Here is a 15,571-nt window from a genome sequence, read left to right on the forward strand (position 1 = left end):
TTAACAATGTCTAATTGTAGTCTTGGCATTTTTTCCCTTATCGGTCATAGCAAAAGGATTTGAGTACAGGACCAGGGAGGTTCTACTGCAGTTGTACAGTGTCTTGGTGAGACCACACCTGGAGTATTGCGTACAGTTTTCGTCTCCTAATCTAAGGAAAGACATTCTTGCCATAGAGGGAGTACAGAGAAGGTTCACCAGACTGATTCCTGGGATGTCAGGACTTTCATATGAAGAAAGACTGGATAGACTCGGTTTGTACTCGCTAGAATTTAGAACATTTACGGGATACTGAGTTGGATGATCAGCCATGATCATATTGAATGGCGGTGCAGACTCGAAGGGCCGAATGGCCTACTCCTGCACCTATTTGCTATGTTTCTATGTCTATGTTTCTAGCGGACAATCGGCAATAATGAACACCATTCCCCATCCCCATGGTTTGTTATAATGAGGGTTTACTGTAATGTAAGTGACATTACTCTTAACTCAGAGCGTAAGTACAATTGCAGCCCATCTAAACATTCAGTGAGATGAAAGTGGAACCAAATTTTATAAAACACCATAAAAGACCCTATCGTTTCTGAAATAAGTGCAACAAAAGAAGAAAATCACAATGTTAGTGTGTGACTTTGGTGATTTATAGGCTGTCCATCTAGTTTAACTTTTGATTCTCGGGAAAAAGTTGTTCTTAATTCTTGAACCCACGCACCAGCCTAATCTAATTAAACAATCTAATTTGCCCTTAGTGACTTAAGAAAGAAAGAAAGTGTACTGTACAACTGTGCAATAGCTGCTTCTAACTTACCTGTGCAAATCTGTGATTAGTCCCTCGTCAAAGCGGGAACACAGATTATTAAGGAGACGTTCATGTTGCCCGTACAAGCAGATATAGTTGGAGACTGGTAAATGTGTCAGTGATAGACATGTGATGGAATCCACTATGCTATATTGGCTCAAATGGATTTCAAAGTAGTTCCCAGTACTCGGACTTCCTGTGACTATTAATCGTCCCTGAAAATATAATATAGAAACCCATCAATGCAGTCCATTCGTGTTCGCTGAATGACACACTTGAAATTAATTTTCGAGATGTAGTACAAGGTTTTGAGTGATGCGTAAGGGGTCAGGGTATAATTTCTTTGTGGACGTGGACCTATTCAATTAATGTATGGATGGCAAGTTCAAGGATTGTGAAGAAACTCCTAATATAAAAGACCAGGCTTTTACTATTCAACAGAAAATGGTAGAAACACTCAGCAGGTTAGGAGTCTGAAAAGGAAGGTAAAAGGTATTTTGTGTTGGAAGGAACTGCAGATGCTGGTTTAAACAGAAGATAGACACAAAAAGCGGAATAACTCAAAAGGGACAGGCAGCATCTCTGAAGAGAAGGAATGGGTGATGCTTCGGGTCGAGACCCTTCTTCAGACTTTTAAAACTAGGCTTTCAGACTAATAAAAAGCCTTTTGTTGATATCGATGAAGGGCAAAGTGGAACTGTGGTCAAAAGCTGCTTTGAGATAGGACAAACTGGTTCTGTTGCAGAAAGATCAGGGTATGTGTCAATGCCTGGCACTAAGCAAAGAACTCAGGATGTGCAGTGAAAAGTGAGGGTTTTTTCTGCATTTTGTCTTCATTTAAAATTTCCAGTATCAAAAAATTATTTTTGCTTCATTTTCCTACAATTTGACACGATTTAAACAGATTTTGGACATTTACAGCAGTACCTAATTGTTGATCTGTTAATGATGACTTCTTATTACACTGATTATTAATTAACCAACTAATTAGTGCAGGACTATAATCACTCTAACTCCCAGTCAATAAGGTGACTATTTGAGAATATTAGTGCAATGTTGAATACAAAAACAGTGCTGAGACCTGAACACCAAATCCAGAAACATCTACTATAAATGAACATAAATGATCTTTCAACTGTTTTTAATTGTCCTACAGTCAGTGGTATTAAAATGTCAGTGGTCCCATTCAAATGAGTGGAGCTGCACTACTGATACCAGTCATGGCTGTTGGAAAGCTGAGATACCATACTTAGTGCATCAGGTTCCCTGGATCAGGATGTTTGTATTTGGTCACTAGACTCAATCCTAAGTTGAGTGGTGGTCTTTGGCTGCTGACCTTAGTGTTTGAATCCTGTGTTGTGATGCACGCATGCAAGTGAAATTTTATAAATTGCAAAGACTGGGGAAAATGTATTGTGAGTGTTTCGGTGCAGTGCATTCCCATTTGTTAGGGAAAAAATAGCATCATAAATTGAAGGCAAATACCCCAAAGGGTCAGTGATGTGAAAATCCAGAAATCACATATTTGTAAATTGAGAAATTACTATATATTGTTCTCAAAGGCTGCAACATTTACACTCAAGGGTCTTCAACAACACGATATATGTATGATGTGAGGCTATTTCTAATAGTTTACCGCTTACTGGGATCATTCCTAGACACTGAAAGGAGCTTAAAGTATTGCCCATCCTAAAATAAAGTGAATAACTCGGATCTACGTAGCTGCAGGTCTATTAAATTGCCATCAGTGATATGGATGATGCTTGGAATCAGTTAAAGACACAAAATATGATTCCTTAGATATAGAGGGATTATTTGAAAGATGCGCTAGTGCTCTGTGAAAAGTTGCACCTTGATCATCGAGAATCTATTAAGATGATGGTTGAAAGAAACTCAAACTCTCCTTCCAAAGAAAAGGTTACCACAAGATTGAAGCTTTTGCTCTTGTAGGTAATACACTGAACTGGAATTAAATCTTCCAGGAAGACAATAGATACAAAATAGTTGTAGATATACTTATTACTGTGTGTAGACCGGTCACTAGAGGAATGTGGTGGGAGAAGGCATGATCAGCAAATTAACATTAGATTTGTCCAACTGATTTCTTTAGGTCTCTTGACTTTCTTGCATAGATCCTGGTGTTATGAACAATTGAGGTTGAGACTGGATAATGGTGTGTTACTTTGAGAAGTTAAGTTTTATGTTTGTAAGGTATTAAAGCATTAAGAGAGACAACATGGATAGGACAGGTTTGGAGGGATATGGACCAAACGCAGGCAGGTGGGACTAGTGTAGCTGGGACATGTTGGCCGGTGTGGGAAAGATGGGCCGAAGGGCATGTTTGTACACTGTATCACTCTATAACTCAGACAGTATGCTTGTTCTCTTGTCTTGCAAATGGTACCAGACTTAAGATATAAATTTTTAATAATGGAAATATAGAAAAAAAATATTACATTAATGGCTTATTTTGATTAATTTAATGTTCTGTAATAATATTACTATATTGTATATTTGAACATGATTGTCGTAGTGCTTTGTTAAAATATGCATGGTTCCTAAGGACAACAAAATATATAGCTGTTGTATCATTGTTATATCATTGTAAAATTAAGTCATTATAATATAAGTAATTGCACATTATATTAAAGCAACAGAGCTTTGATGACATTAATTTAATTCTAATTGTGTGCATGACTAAAAGAGGATTCACTTTACAATACAATTTTCAGATAAATACGGAATTTTATCTTGGGAATTCAGTGTAATTAGTTTTTTGACACTGAAAATACAAATTCATTTTCTTCCTATCCCGAACTGTATGAAGATATTCATTTATCAAACCCTGACAAAAGTGGAACTGGCTATTGCAAAATAACAGATGCTCATCTTTATGGGAATGGAGCTCCAATGTGAACTGCCTCTGAGAGTGCTAAAGGTGATGAACCTTATGGCTGAGAGAGATCAGTTTCACATGAGAAAGTCAATTAACATCATTAAAAAAATGTCAGTCCCCTCTGCACCAGCAAACTATGTTTGCTGCAAAATGGTGTTAGGAGTCGTTTGGTTCGGCATCAGAGGCTGCTTTCTTAATAAACCTCCCAATATAATAGCAATCCATCATTAGATTCAACAAAATGTGATTAGAATTTCTGGATGACATTTCATGCTGTTTTTGGCTAAGCTAACTTCCTTACTGGATAATTTTAACCACCAATGTGCCACAAAATATGTTGGCTAGTTAGTGCCAGCAACTGAGGACGTGACCTCGGTAGGATTTCTGTAACCTATGGGGAGGATCATGACAATGTCAAACAAAACTCTTTGTCAATGTGTAGTTTAATTTAGCTTTCTTTTATTTATAAAATAATAGTAGTATTTTCCAGCTAAGCCTCCAGGCCCTGATTAGACTATTGAAACAAACCTCGCTTGTATTCTCACGCATTTATAGAAATAGTCTTCAGAGTGCCTGGTGAGATTATTACCACAGTGGCAATAATTTAATTGCATTTTTTGAGTTGGCTGTCTGAAAAAAAACCTAAAGAAATATTACTGTTGCAAACTGTTAAATACATAAAACGTGAAACATTAAAAGCTTCACATACTTGGTAATCTACTGATATGCAATTTATTGGATCATTTACAGTTTCTTTTCACATTGAGTCAGGACATATGCTCCTTTATTTTGTGACACAATATTAATGGGGCTGTAAAATAAAAATGTAAGGATGCAGGCAGATGGGTTTTCACCCAGGTAAGTGTGAAGTCATCAATTTGGACGAAAACACATCTGAATATCATTTAAACTGTAAAGCTGGCAGTGAAATATTTAGGGACCCTTTTATGCATTACTAATATATAGTGGTCTCCTACAAAGAAATCATCACAAAGTCCAAAGGTTTGTTAACTTTTATAAGTTTACAATATACAGGAGAATGATTAAACTATAAATTTTAAATCAAATCCTGGCTAAATCACATCTGGAATATTCAGATCTAAATAAAGCACCTTAGACTAAAGTATTGACATTTAAAGGAAGGCTTCACGGTTTAAATTATGAGGGAGGTAATAAAAGCTGGGCTTATGTCGCCTGGTAAATAAAAAGTAAAAGAGTAATTTTACCAAGGTTTATACAATTTCAACAAGAATTAATAGAGTTGTTGGAAAATAAAATAGGTAAAAAAAAGACAAGGGCAAATAAATGTTAAAATTGGAGTCAGGCCATTCAGAAGCGAAATGAAGGACTTCGAACAAAGGGTAGTAAAAATGAATAACTATCAATTACCTGAAACAGCAAATGCTGGGTAATTTAATAATAAAAACATTGAGATCAATAGACTTTTCCGAGATAAGGTGAATGAATGGGGTTTGGCCACAAATGTGGCTGGTCAGGCAAGATCAAGGTTAAGGTTTAGTACTATTCATGTTCCTATGCTATGGAAAAACAACAGTATATTGGAATTATGTATATAATTATTTCAGAAAACTGACACAGGTGGTGGGTGTATGGAATGAGCCGCCAAATGAGGTAGTTGAGGCAGGGACTATCACAACGTTTAAGAAACAGTTAGTCATGTACATGGATGGGACAGGTTTGGAGGTATACGGACCAAACGCAGGCAGGAGGGACTAGTGTAGCTGGGACAAGTTGGGCCGAAGGGCCTGTTTGCACACTGTATAACTCCAGGTGCAAATGTATTGAACAGTTTATTTTTATATAAGTCTATAATTCCATGATTGTTCTCTGCATGGCATTGCATTCATTTGGATAAAAAATAAAAAATGTCCGATTGAACCGCTTTTAACATAAATTCTACATAATTCTCAGATTTGTTGAAGTGTTTGTTTCTAATGTTTTGTAGTCCACAAGCTTATAAAAATTATGTCCATTCTTGTAGTTAATACTTACATATTCAGGTATTCCCTTACGTTGATCTTGACAAGTCATTAACCCTGGTTTAGAAATGAGTAGGTAGTGGTATGCTCCAGGCAGAGCACATTCTATGTTAAAATGAGGACAAACACATATTATTCATTTAAAAATCATGGGAATGAAAAAATAAAATAAATAAAAGGCAATATTGACAACATAATGAGTGCATTTCTATTAAAATAGTAGCATTAGTGATTCAGACAAATGTGGAATGGTAATGTTTGGATTTGATCTTGGTTTCCTGTTTGCAATAGGATGATTGTGGCAACTCAGGCAAGGTGCTGGGTAGCGGGTTCATATTAGATGAACTGTTCCAGGCAATTCCCCAAAGAATGAGGAAAAATTGGAGAGAAACCTAACCCAAGATAACATTCAGGCACTTCCCAGCTGCTGTTTGAGCCTAAATGTGCAGAAGCCTGGAGCAAGTCACCCACCTGTCCTCCTGACTGTAGTTGGCATATGACCCACCGTGACTATGAGATAAAGGGAGAATCTCACCTTTGAATGAAAAAAAAATATGGCAAAAGGTAAAATATCACAGAAAAAGAATGCAATTTTTTTTAGGCTTGCATTATGTAGCTGACAATTAGAAATTATTCTTGGAGGGAATTATTTTAACAAAATCTCGTGTTTCTTCCCTGCTGAGTGCAACCAGCAGGATCACAGCTGTCGTGATGCTTCTGTGAATATGCTCCATACTGGAACTTGATTTAGTAACAAAGATTGCACTTTTGTTTAATTTGTATTGGAAATGTATTCAGTATGCCGTACTGAATTATAATACAAAATTATCATGAAGAATATATTTTAAAGTGCTGCACTCAACACAAAAAATATTGTGTTATCTAATTAGCAAGCCCTTCTGTGGGGATATTGCGTTCTGTGCAAGGTCCCGTTGGAAAAATGTTGTGGTGGGGTTCTTTTGGAAAGGTTTGTTATCAGCAAAGTATAAGATTTGAGCAGATTACAGGAATAAAGTTACAGAAATATAAGCTTAAACTGCAATTGAGTTTTGAAAAATTTAAAGCTAGCAATCTTCATTTAGATGTCCTCATTCGTTGCTTTATAATGAATATAAATTTAATACTTCATGGAGAAACCTAATCATTTCCTGCATTGCAAAGTTATAAATATATGGAAAACTGCTACGACCGCTTGCCCAGATTTTGCCCTTGTGACTGAGGCAATTTGCTTTCATTGCACTAAGAAAATTACAGCGACGTCTGGAGGTGAGGAAATCCACAAACTGCAAGTAGTAATTTTCTGCTCCTCCAAAATATGAATTAGTCATCGACCTTTTGAACATAACATTTGAAATTAAGTGAATTGTCAAGAATTTCAAGTGTTTATAAACTCAAAAAATCCAGAAAATATTCTGCTTTTTAGAATTAGTTAAAATTGAGGTTGTTAAAACAAAAATCAAAATGATTCCTGAACAGCTGTTCAAAAACAACCAACTTTATAGGTGGACTACCATTTCCCTTGGATGTTTATTTTGTGTGTTTTGTAAAGTCTTTGATACTAGAATTTCTTAATCTTATTGAATCATTATTCTGTGTACTGTAAAATACTTAAAACAATTAAAGTTGTGTTTTTTTTTAATTTACAGGCACATTGTCCTCAATGCAATTGCCTGTTCAATCTGCTGGAAGCTATTATTGTTGCTGGGCATCAAACCTCCTTACAGCCTCCATGCAAAAACGGACATCAAGCAAGGTGGAATTTATGCCACAAAGGCTATGTCACAATTGTGGGCAGCTTCCTTCAAGACCAGCAGTCAGTATCATCACTTCATTGCTGGTTGTTGAGGCCGATATAAGTCTGAGTTAGCAAACTAATCATCAGCTTGTACCACATTTAGTTATTTTTGCAGGCTATTTAGTCTTCGAAATTGATATGCAAAGCAACATTTGGATAAAGAAACTAGTTTATGTCAAATGAGATTAGTCTTAAAAACATTTAAAGGACCTATATACCAGAGAGATTGTATGAAAATTAAATTGTAATGATCAATTATTGCTCCACAAGATATTAAAGAATGACATTAGCTTTTGAACTATTTTCTTCCTAGCACTAAAAATCTAAGACTAAAAATCTAAAATAGTTATATTAAACTTTTCTTGAACTTACAAAAAAAATAATATTGAATTGTTTTTAATAGCATTAACTGTGATAACTTCATTTCAAAACCTTACATCCATTCTATAAGATGGTAGTGATAGAGCATCAAATACAACAATCAGGTGGAAAATGATTACAATAGGGCCTGATTCTGCCCAAATTCTCAATGGAGACAGATGCCACTTTCTGCATTGCGCAACACAACAGATCTCTGTGATTTCAAATTTTAACTTGCTTGCATCTGAATGCCAGATACATTTTTAATGAAGACTAAAAAGGGCTTAAAGCAAAACAGGGAGGCTTGATTCCAATGAAATGCGTGTAGTCTGTGTGGCACAATCATTTAATTTGCAATAGTATTACCACATACTGTTTTCTTTTTAACTAGGATTCATCTGTACCACATTTAAATGTTACCAGGCTCAGCAAATGCATGTTCTGAAAACTGTAATATGATCCTGTTCAAAGATGTCAAGCATTTACTGGAAAAAAAGGGTATAGGAATGAAGCAAGATTATTGCTGTTTAGGTGCTGGAGAAACGCCTGTGTGACTGGAATAGGATGTTAATGAGGTGTTATATTGAGTGAGATGACCAGATGTAGCATGTTAACTACAGAACTGACATAAATAATTGCATTTTCAGCAAGCAGCTTTATGTGTTAACCAATGCCATAATTAGAGATTAATATGAAGTAAGAAAGTTTAATTATTACAATCCATGGCACTTTGCAATACATTTGTGAAATTTTCTAACTGACAATAACTATTTAACCGTGAACAATTTGTTTAAGAAAGAACTGCAGATGCTGGAAAATTGGAAGGTAGACAAAAATGCTGGGGAAACTCAGCGGGTGAGGCAGCATCTATGCAGCGAAGGAATAGGTGACGTTTCAGGTTGAGAACCTTCTTCAGACTGATGTGGAGGTGGGGGGTGGGGGGGTGGGAAGAAGAAAGGAAGGGGCGGAGACAGTGGGCTGTGGGAAAGCTGGGAAGGGGAGGGGAAGGAGGGAGAAAGCAAGGACTACCTGAAATTGGAGAAGTCAATGTTAATACCGCTGGGGTGTAAACTACCAAACAAAATATGAGGTGCTACTCCTCCAATTTGCGATGGGACTCACTCTGGCCATGGAGGAGGCCCAGGACAGAAAGGGCAGATTCGGAATGGGGAGGGGGAGTTGAAGTGCTGAGCCACCGGGAGATCAGGTTGGTTAATGCGAACTGTGCAGAGGTGTTGGGCGAAGCGATCGCCAAGCCTGCGCTTGGTCTCACCGATGTAGAGCAGTTGACACCTAGAGCAGCGGATGCAATAGATGAGGTTGGAGGAGGTGTAGGTGAACCTCTGCCTTACCTGGAAAGACTGCTTGGGTCCTTGGATGGAATCAAGGGGGGAGGTAAAGCGACAAGTGTAGCATTTCCTGTGGTTGCAAGGGAAAGTACCAGGGGAGGGTGTGGTTTGGGTGGGAAGGGGCGAATTGACCAGGGAGTTACGGAGGGAGCGGTCTCTGTGGATAGCCGAAAGGGGAGGAGATGGGAAGATGTGGCCAGTGGTGGGATCCCGTTGGAGGTGGCGAAAATGTTGGAGGATTATCTGTTGTATGTGATGGTTGGTTGGGTGGAACATGAGGACAAGGGGGAGTCTGTCCTTGTTACGAGTGGGGGATGGGGAGTGAGAATGGAGCTACGGAATATAGAAGATACCCTGGTGAGAGCCTCATCTATAATCGAAGAGGGGAACGCCCTAAATAATGAGGACACCTCTGATGCCCTGGTTTGGAACACCTCATCCTGGGTGCAGATGCGGCGTAGACGGAGGAATTGGGAGTAGGGGATAGAATCCTTACAGGAAGCAGGATGGGAAGAAGTGTAGTCCAGATAGCCATTGATGTCGGAAATGGTACAGGTGAATTTGAGTGCCGGATGGAAGTTAGTGGTGAAATGGATGAAGTCAGTGAGTTCTGCATGGGTGCAGGAGGTAGCACCAATGCCATCGTCAATGTAGCGGAGGTAGAGTTCGGGGATAGGGCCACGGTACGCCTTGAACAAGGATTGTTCGACGTACCCTACAAAGAGGCAGGCATAGCTGGGGCACATGCGCGTGCCCATAGCTACGCCTTGGATTTGGAGGAAAAGGGGGGAGTCAAAGGTAAAGTTGTTGAGGGGAAATGGGAGGGAAAAGAAATCAACAACTTTGACCTCCAATTTCAGGTAGTCCTTGCTTTCTCCCTCCTTCCCCTCCCCTTCCCAGCTCTCCCGCAGCCCACTGTCTCTGCCGCTTCCTTTCTTCTTCCCCCTCCCCCCTATACATGTCTTATTGCATTCAATTCAACTTTAGCTAAATGTAGAACCATTGCAGCTATAGAAATATAGAAACTTAGAAAATAGGTGCAGGAGTAGGCCATTCGATAATTCGAGCCAGCACTACCATTCAATATGATCATGGCTGATCATCCAAAATCAGAACTCAGTTCCGGCTTTTTCCCGCATATCCCTTGATTCCCTTAGCCCTCAGAGCTAAATCTAACTCTCTCTTGAAATCTAACTCTCTCTATTTTGTCTCCTTCCCTTTTAAAATACCACACTGAACGTTATCATATAATGACTGTCATCAGAGAAATCATTACCAAATTCAGCTCATCATTCACTAGTAATTTGAATGCATCCTGCTTCCTTACTCCTTACAGGAAAGATGATTGCAAAAATAACCCTGAATAAAATCAAGAAGATTTTCATCTTTTACCAGTTCTTTCATGTTATTACTTGTGGGCAGAGCATCAAGGCAAATTCCTTGTATGTGAATACTTGGCCAATAAACTTACTTACTTACTAACTTATTTATTCTATCCATATACCTGTCCATATATTTCTTAAACATTGGTCTAGTATCTGCCTCAACTACCTCCTCTGGCAGCTCGTTCCATACATCCACCACCCTTTGTGGACATTTTTTAGTGGATACTGTGCAGGTTACACTTAAACAAAACCATTCTCATTGAGATCTGTGGCCTCTTGCAGCCTAAATACATGCTCATACTTGTACCAGGATATCTTGCTGTCCAAGTGGAAGTAACATAGAAATTAGGTGCAGGAGTAGGCCATTCGGCCCTTCGAGCCTGCACCGCTATTCAATATGATCATGGCTGATCATCCAACTCAGTATCCCGATGTAACTGTTGATTTCAATTTCATTCCCTCAGAATCATTACAGACCACTCTGAGGCCAAATGTAAATAGCAGGAACAGCACCTCATATTTCGCTTGGGCAGCTTACAACCCAGCGGTATGTATATTGATTTCTCTAACTTCAAGTAACCCTTGCAACCCTTTCTCTCCGTCCTCCCCCACCCAAGTCGTTGTATTAGCTTCAAAGTCATCTTATTGAGTCTCATTGTAACTAATTTTCACCGAGACCTCAGCTAAGAATGGCCTGACTCCTTTATCATCGTTATTTTTTTGTATATCTTTCATTCGTTTGTTCTTTATCTCTCTATATCGCCGTCTATACCTCGTTTCCCTTTTTGTGCCTATCTTTGGTTTAAACCAGCATCTGCAGTTCCTTCCTACCCAACTTAAGAATGCTATTTAATTAGGATCATGTTTGAAGATTGCGATGCTGAAGTCACTTTAGAAAATGTACCTAAAAGTGGAAAAATAATTTCTAGGCTCACGTAGTTATAGACAGAGAATAATCATGTGCGGTACATGCCTCAACTTATTATTTTCTAACATTTTAACAACACATTTCTTATTTCCCTTATTTTGTTTACCTTTTAAATTTCTATTTATCGACTGTATCCAAAGCATAATTTGTACTGTTACCGTGGTATTTAGTTTTGGTCATCGTGTTATAGGAAAGATTTTGTCAAAGGTAGACACAAAATGCTGGAGTAACTCAGTGGGTGAGGCAGCATCTCTGGAGAAAAGGAATGGGCGACATTTCGGGTCGAGACCCTTCTTCAAACTGGAAAGGTTCATAAGGATGTTGCCGGGCCTGATCTAGAGGGAGAGGTTGAGCAGGGTAGGACTTTATTCCATAGAGCACAAGAGGATGAGGGGTGATATTTTGGAGGTGTATAAAATCATGTGAGGAATTGATTGGGTGTATGCACGGAGTCTTTTGTCCAGAGCAGGGGAATCGAGAACCAAAGGACATAGGTTTAAGATGAGGGAATAAAGATTTAATAGGAACCCGAGGGGTAACTTTTTTATACAAAGGGTGGTGGGTATATGACACAAGCTGCTGAAGGAGGTAGTTGAGGCAGAGACTATAGCGATGTTTAAGAAACATTTAGACAGGTACATGGATTGGGTAGGTTTAGAGGGATATGGGTGAAACGCAGGCAGGTGGGACATGTTGGTCGGTGTGGGCAAGTTGGGCCAAAGGGCCTGTTTCCACGCTGTATGGCTCAATGTTACCATGCTCTGTATATTTTATATTCACTTTCCTTTGATTTCATTGAGCACCGTTACTTTTTTACATTTTTCAGTTGGAACCTTGCACCATGCCCACCAACGATTTATAAAACCTGAGTAGGCAAAGACAGAGACAATGTTGTACATACTTCAATCACATACCTTTAACTTTAGCACCAATGTAAGCAGGAACAAGTAGATCAAGTTCTAGTGGTGGCTCAGTCATTTGTTCCAGAGTCGGATCAAAAAGGTGTAGCATGAGTGCAGCAAGCTGAAATCCAATTTCCTTTGAATTAAAGTTTTCATGAGACCACTGGTCAGCGTAATAACGGCGGGAGTATTTGGTAAGTGGTCCTGCAGCTCTGATCGTAATGTCATTAGTATGAAAAGTAGAGTCAATTACTAGTTTTCCATCAAAGACAAGGCATGCCTTATTTATAGCCTTGAATGCATCAATATCCACTTTCTTCTTGTCGACGTTAAAGAAAGCCTGAAAAAGCAAAAACAAATAAGGAACATCAGCACCAATCCAAAGTCCCAACTTTAACCTACTACACCGAGGAAGACTGCTGTGTGTTCAGATTTTATTTCCAATTTTTAGTTAGTCTGACATTTGCAATATTTACAATCACAATCCAAGATGAAAATCAGCAGACCATCTAGAAGACAGTTTGAAGAAGGGTCTTGACCTGAAACGTCACCTATTCCTTGTCTCTTGAGATTATTATTAAAGCTTTATTTCAGACACAGGTCCATATACACATCAAACAGTACAAAGAATTACAAAGATACATTAAGAAATTGCATATTAGCCTAAAATATATATAAGCTATTGCACCAATGCCATCTTAGCCTAGAAGTGAATCTATAGCAGCTTTTCAGAGGGCTGACTAAGGCTTCAATTATGTGGTTCTCTGACTTGTCCAGGCGACACATAAAATTAAACATCAGCTGTCTTAAGAGTGCCTCACAGGTTGGCACTCTAGTGGACACAAACAATTGACTGGCACTATGCCACCTAGGGACACGAAGTAGCAACCTCATTGCATCATTGTATGCTACCTTAAGCCTCTGCATACTCTTTTTCTTATACTTAGACCACAATTGAGCAGTATATAACGGTGTGATGTAGGTTCTGAACAGGGAACACTTCACATGGTCAGAGCACATATAAAACTTCCTTATAAGCATGTTGGCTTGAAGATAAATTTTACAGCGCTGTCGGTAGAGGTCTTTGTCATCCTTCCAGTCATCAGATATGACATGACCTAAGTATTTAATTTCCTCACACACAGGAAGAGGACTGTCTGACAAATAAAAGGTCGGAAAAGTTGATTCCCTGTCCTCAGCGCTTCTAACTACCATTATGCGGCTTTTCTTAGCGTTATACTTTATGTCATAATCAAGGCCATACTGAGAGCACACCTTCAGCATCTGCTGCAGCCCAGCACTATATGGACAGAGCAGGACCAGGTTGTCTGCATACATCAGATGATTAACAATAGTGTTGCCCACAAGACAGCCAGTTTTTAACCTATTTGATTTGACAATTCGTCCATATAAACATTAAATAAAATAGGAGACAAAATTCCTCCTTGCCGCACTCCGTTACTAACACTGAATGGAGCAGATACAACATTGTCCCATTTAACCTGAAACGTTTGATGGGCATACCAAAACACTAACATTCTCACTAAGAATTTAGGGGCACCTCTATTTAGCAATTTTACAAACAATTGTTCATGATTAATTCTATCAAATGCCTTGGACGCATCAATAAAACATAAAAATACAGATGAATTCAGGCTCGAGTACCTGAACACAATCTCTTTAAGAGCATAGATACACAGGTCAGTTCCATGCTTTCTTTTGAACCCAAACTGATTGTCATTAGTAAGGACATACATTTCTAGCTTTGTCAACAGTATTCTCTCCAGTACTTTAGATAAGATGCTGCCTGATCCGCTGAGTACTCCAGCATTTTGCGTCTATCTTTGGTGTAAACCAGCATCTGCAGTTCCGTCCTACATAAGATAACTGCTGTACTCCCTTCAAAGCCAATATGTGTTCCTGAATTTTTAATGTCCTTGATCTTAAGAATTTAAACATAGTTCATCCACTTTTGTATTACTACCTTTCAAGATCAATGTTAACATTGCATTAGACTTTTTGTTTATGTTTAAACTGTAGTAATCATGACCCTCTGCAGAAGATTGGGACTGTCTCTGACAGATCGGAACTCATCCGAGTTCATATGTTTTTAATGGGTGCAGATTCCCATTTACTATTTTTTTCTCTTAATACATCCAGAAAATATTTTGTCGTCACTTTCATATTCCGAGCAAGCTTTTACCCCTCTCAAGTCCCATGATTGTAACTCTTTTTAAATCTTTCATTTTGTTTTTTAATTGTACCGCCCATATGTGAAAATTAAGATGTGTCATTTTCCCAGGGGGGTGATGTCCAACATTAGAGGCAGACGTTAGAAGGCCTTCTACGCCTGAACCTCCAGACTCAGAAACAGCTGGAACACATTGCCAGGGGTGCTGGTGTAGGCATTTAAGAGTCTTTTAGATAGGCACATGGAAGTGCAGGGATTTGAGGGATATGGATCATGTACAGGCAGATGAGATCAATTTAACTTGGTATCATGTTTGCCTCAAGCATTGGGGGTCAAAGAGCCCATTCCTGCGTTGTACCGCTACGTTCTATAATCATGTAGGATGTCAATGAGGCTGCACCTGGAATATACTGTGCAGGTATCACTTAATTCGGCACAGGTGACAATAAAAGACCTTTGAAACCTTTGAGATCTCGTCTCCCTGTCTTCAGGAAAGGTATAATTTGAACATCAAAGTACTGCAGATACTGGAGATTTGATATAAAAACATAAAGTGCTGAAAATTCACACCAAATTAAGCAGCATTCTGTGGAGAGTGAGGCAGGTCAATCATCTGTCATCACAACCGTATGTATGATAAAAACAAGCGTGTTTTACATCACAGAGGTGTGGGAGTTGTGGTGAAGTGGGGCGGGGTGGGGGGGAGGGGGGGGGAGGGAGAACAAAGGAGTAGGGAGGAGACAACGTGACACAATGGGTTCAAAATGGGTCCATGCAATAAAATAATTAAAGAAGGTGGAGAGAAAATTTAAAAAACCCAAAAAAAACATACAATGCCATACTTCCCTGGCTGGAGTGTGTTGGGACTATGGAGTGTGTTGGGGTCAGCGTTTCCAAATATGGGATCAACCATTCAGGACAGAGGGAAGATGAAATGTATTCACCTGGAGGATGGTGAATCCTCAT

At 38.8% G+C, this 15,571-nt stretch overlaps 1 protein-coding gene and 1 long non-coding RNA gene across 3 annotated transcripts in view; one reads left to right on the forward strand and one right to left on the reverse strand.

Annotated features, from left to right (window-relative positions):
• The window catches only part of cfap61 (cilia and flagella associated protein 61), a 114,657-nt gene that overhangs the window by 15,372 nt on the left and 83,714 nt on the right, over positions 1-15,571 (reverse strand). For both annotated transcript variants that reach the window (XM_055638990.1, XM_055638991.1), the window contains exons 22-24: positions 12,427-12,754; positions 5,709-5,800; positions 809-1,014 (exon numbers count right to left, since the gene is read on the reverse strand). In XM_055638990.1, coding sequence (XP_055494965.1) covers positions 809-1,014; positions 5,709-5,800; positions 12,427-12,754 — 626 coding nt within the window. The remainder of the gene's footprint in view (positions 1-808; positions 1,015-5,708; positions 5,801-12,426; positions 12,755-15,571) is intronic.
• Positions 11,015-15,571, forward strand: part of LOC129699321 (uncharacterized) — a 35,906-nt gene continuing 31,349 nt past the window's right edge. Inside the window, exon 1 of the long non-coding RNA XR_008723829.1 lies at positions 11,015-11,131. This is a non-coding gene — a long non-coding RNA (uncharacterized LOC129699321). The remainder of the gene's footprint in view (positions 11,132-15,571) is intronic.

The sequence above is a fragment of the Leucoraja erinacea genome, chromosome 8, assembly GCF_028641065.1.
Source record: "Leucoraja erinacea ecotype New England chromosome 8, Leri_hhj_1, whole genome shotgun sequence".
NCBI classification, from domain to species: Eukaryota; Metazoa; Chordata; class Chondrichthyes; order Rajiformes; family Rajidae; genus Leucoraja; species Leucoraja erinaceus.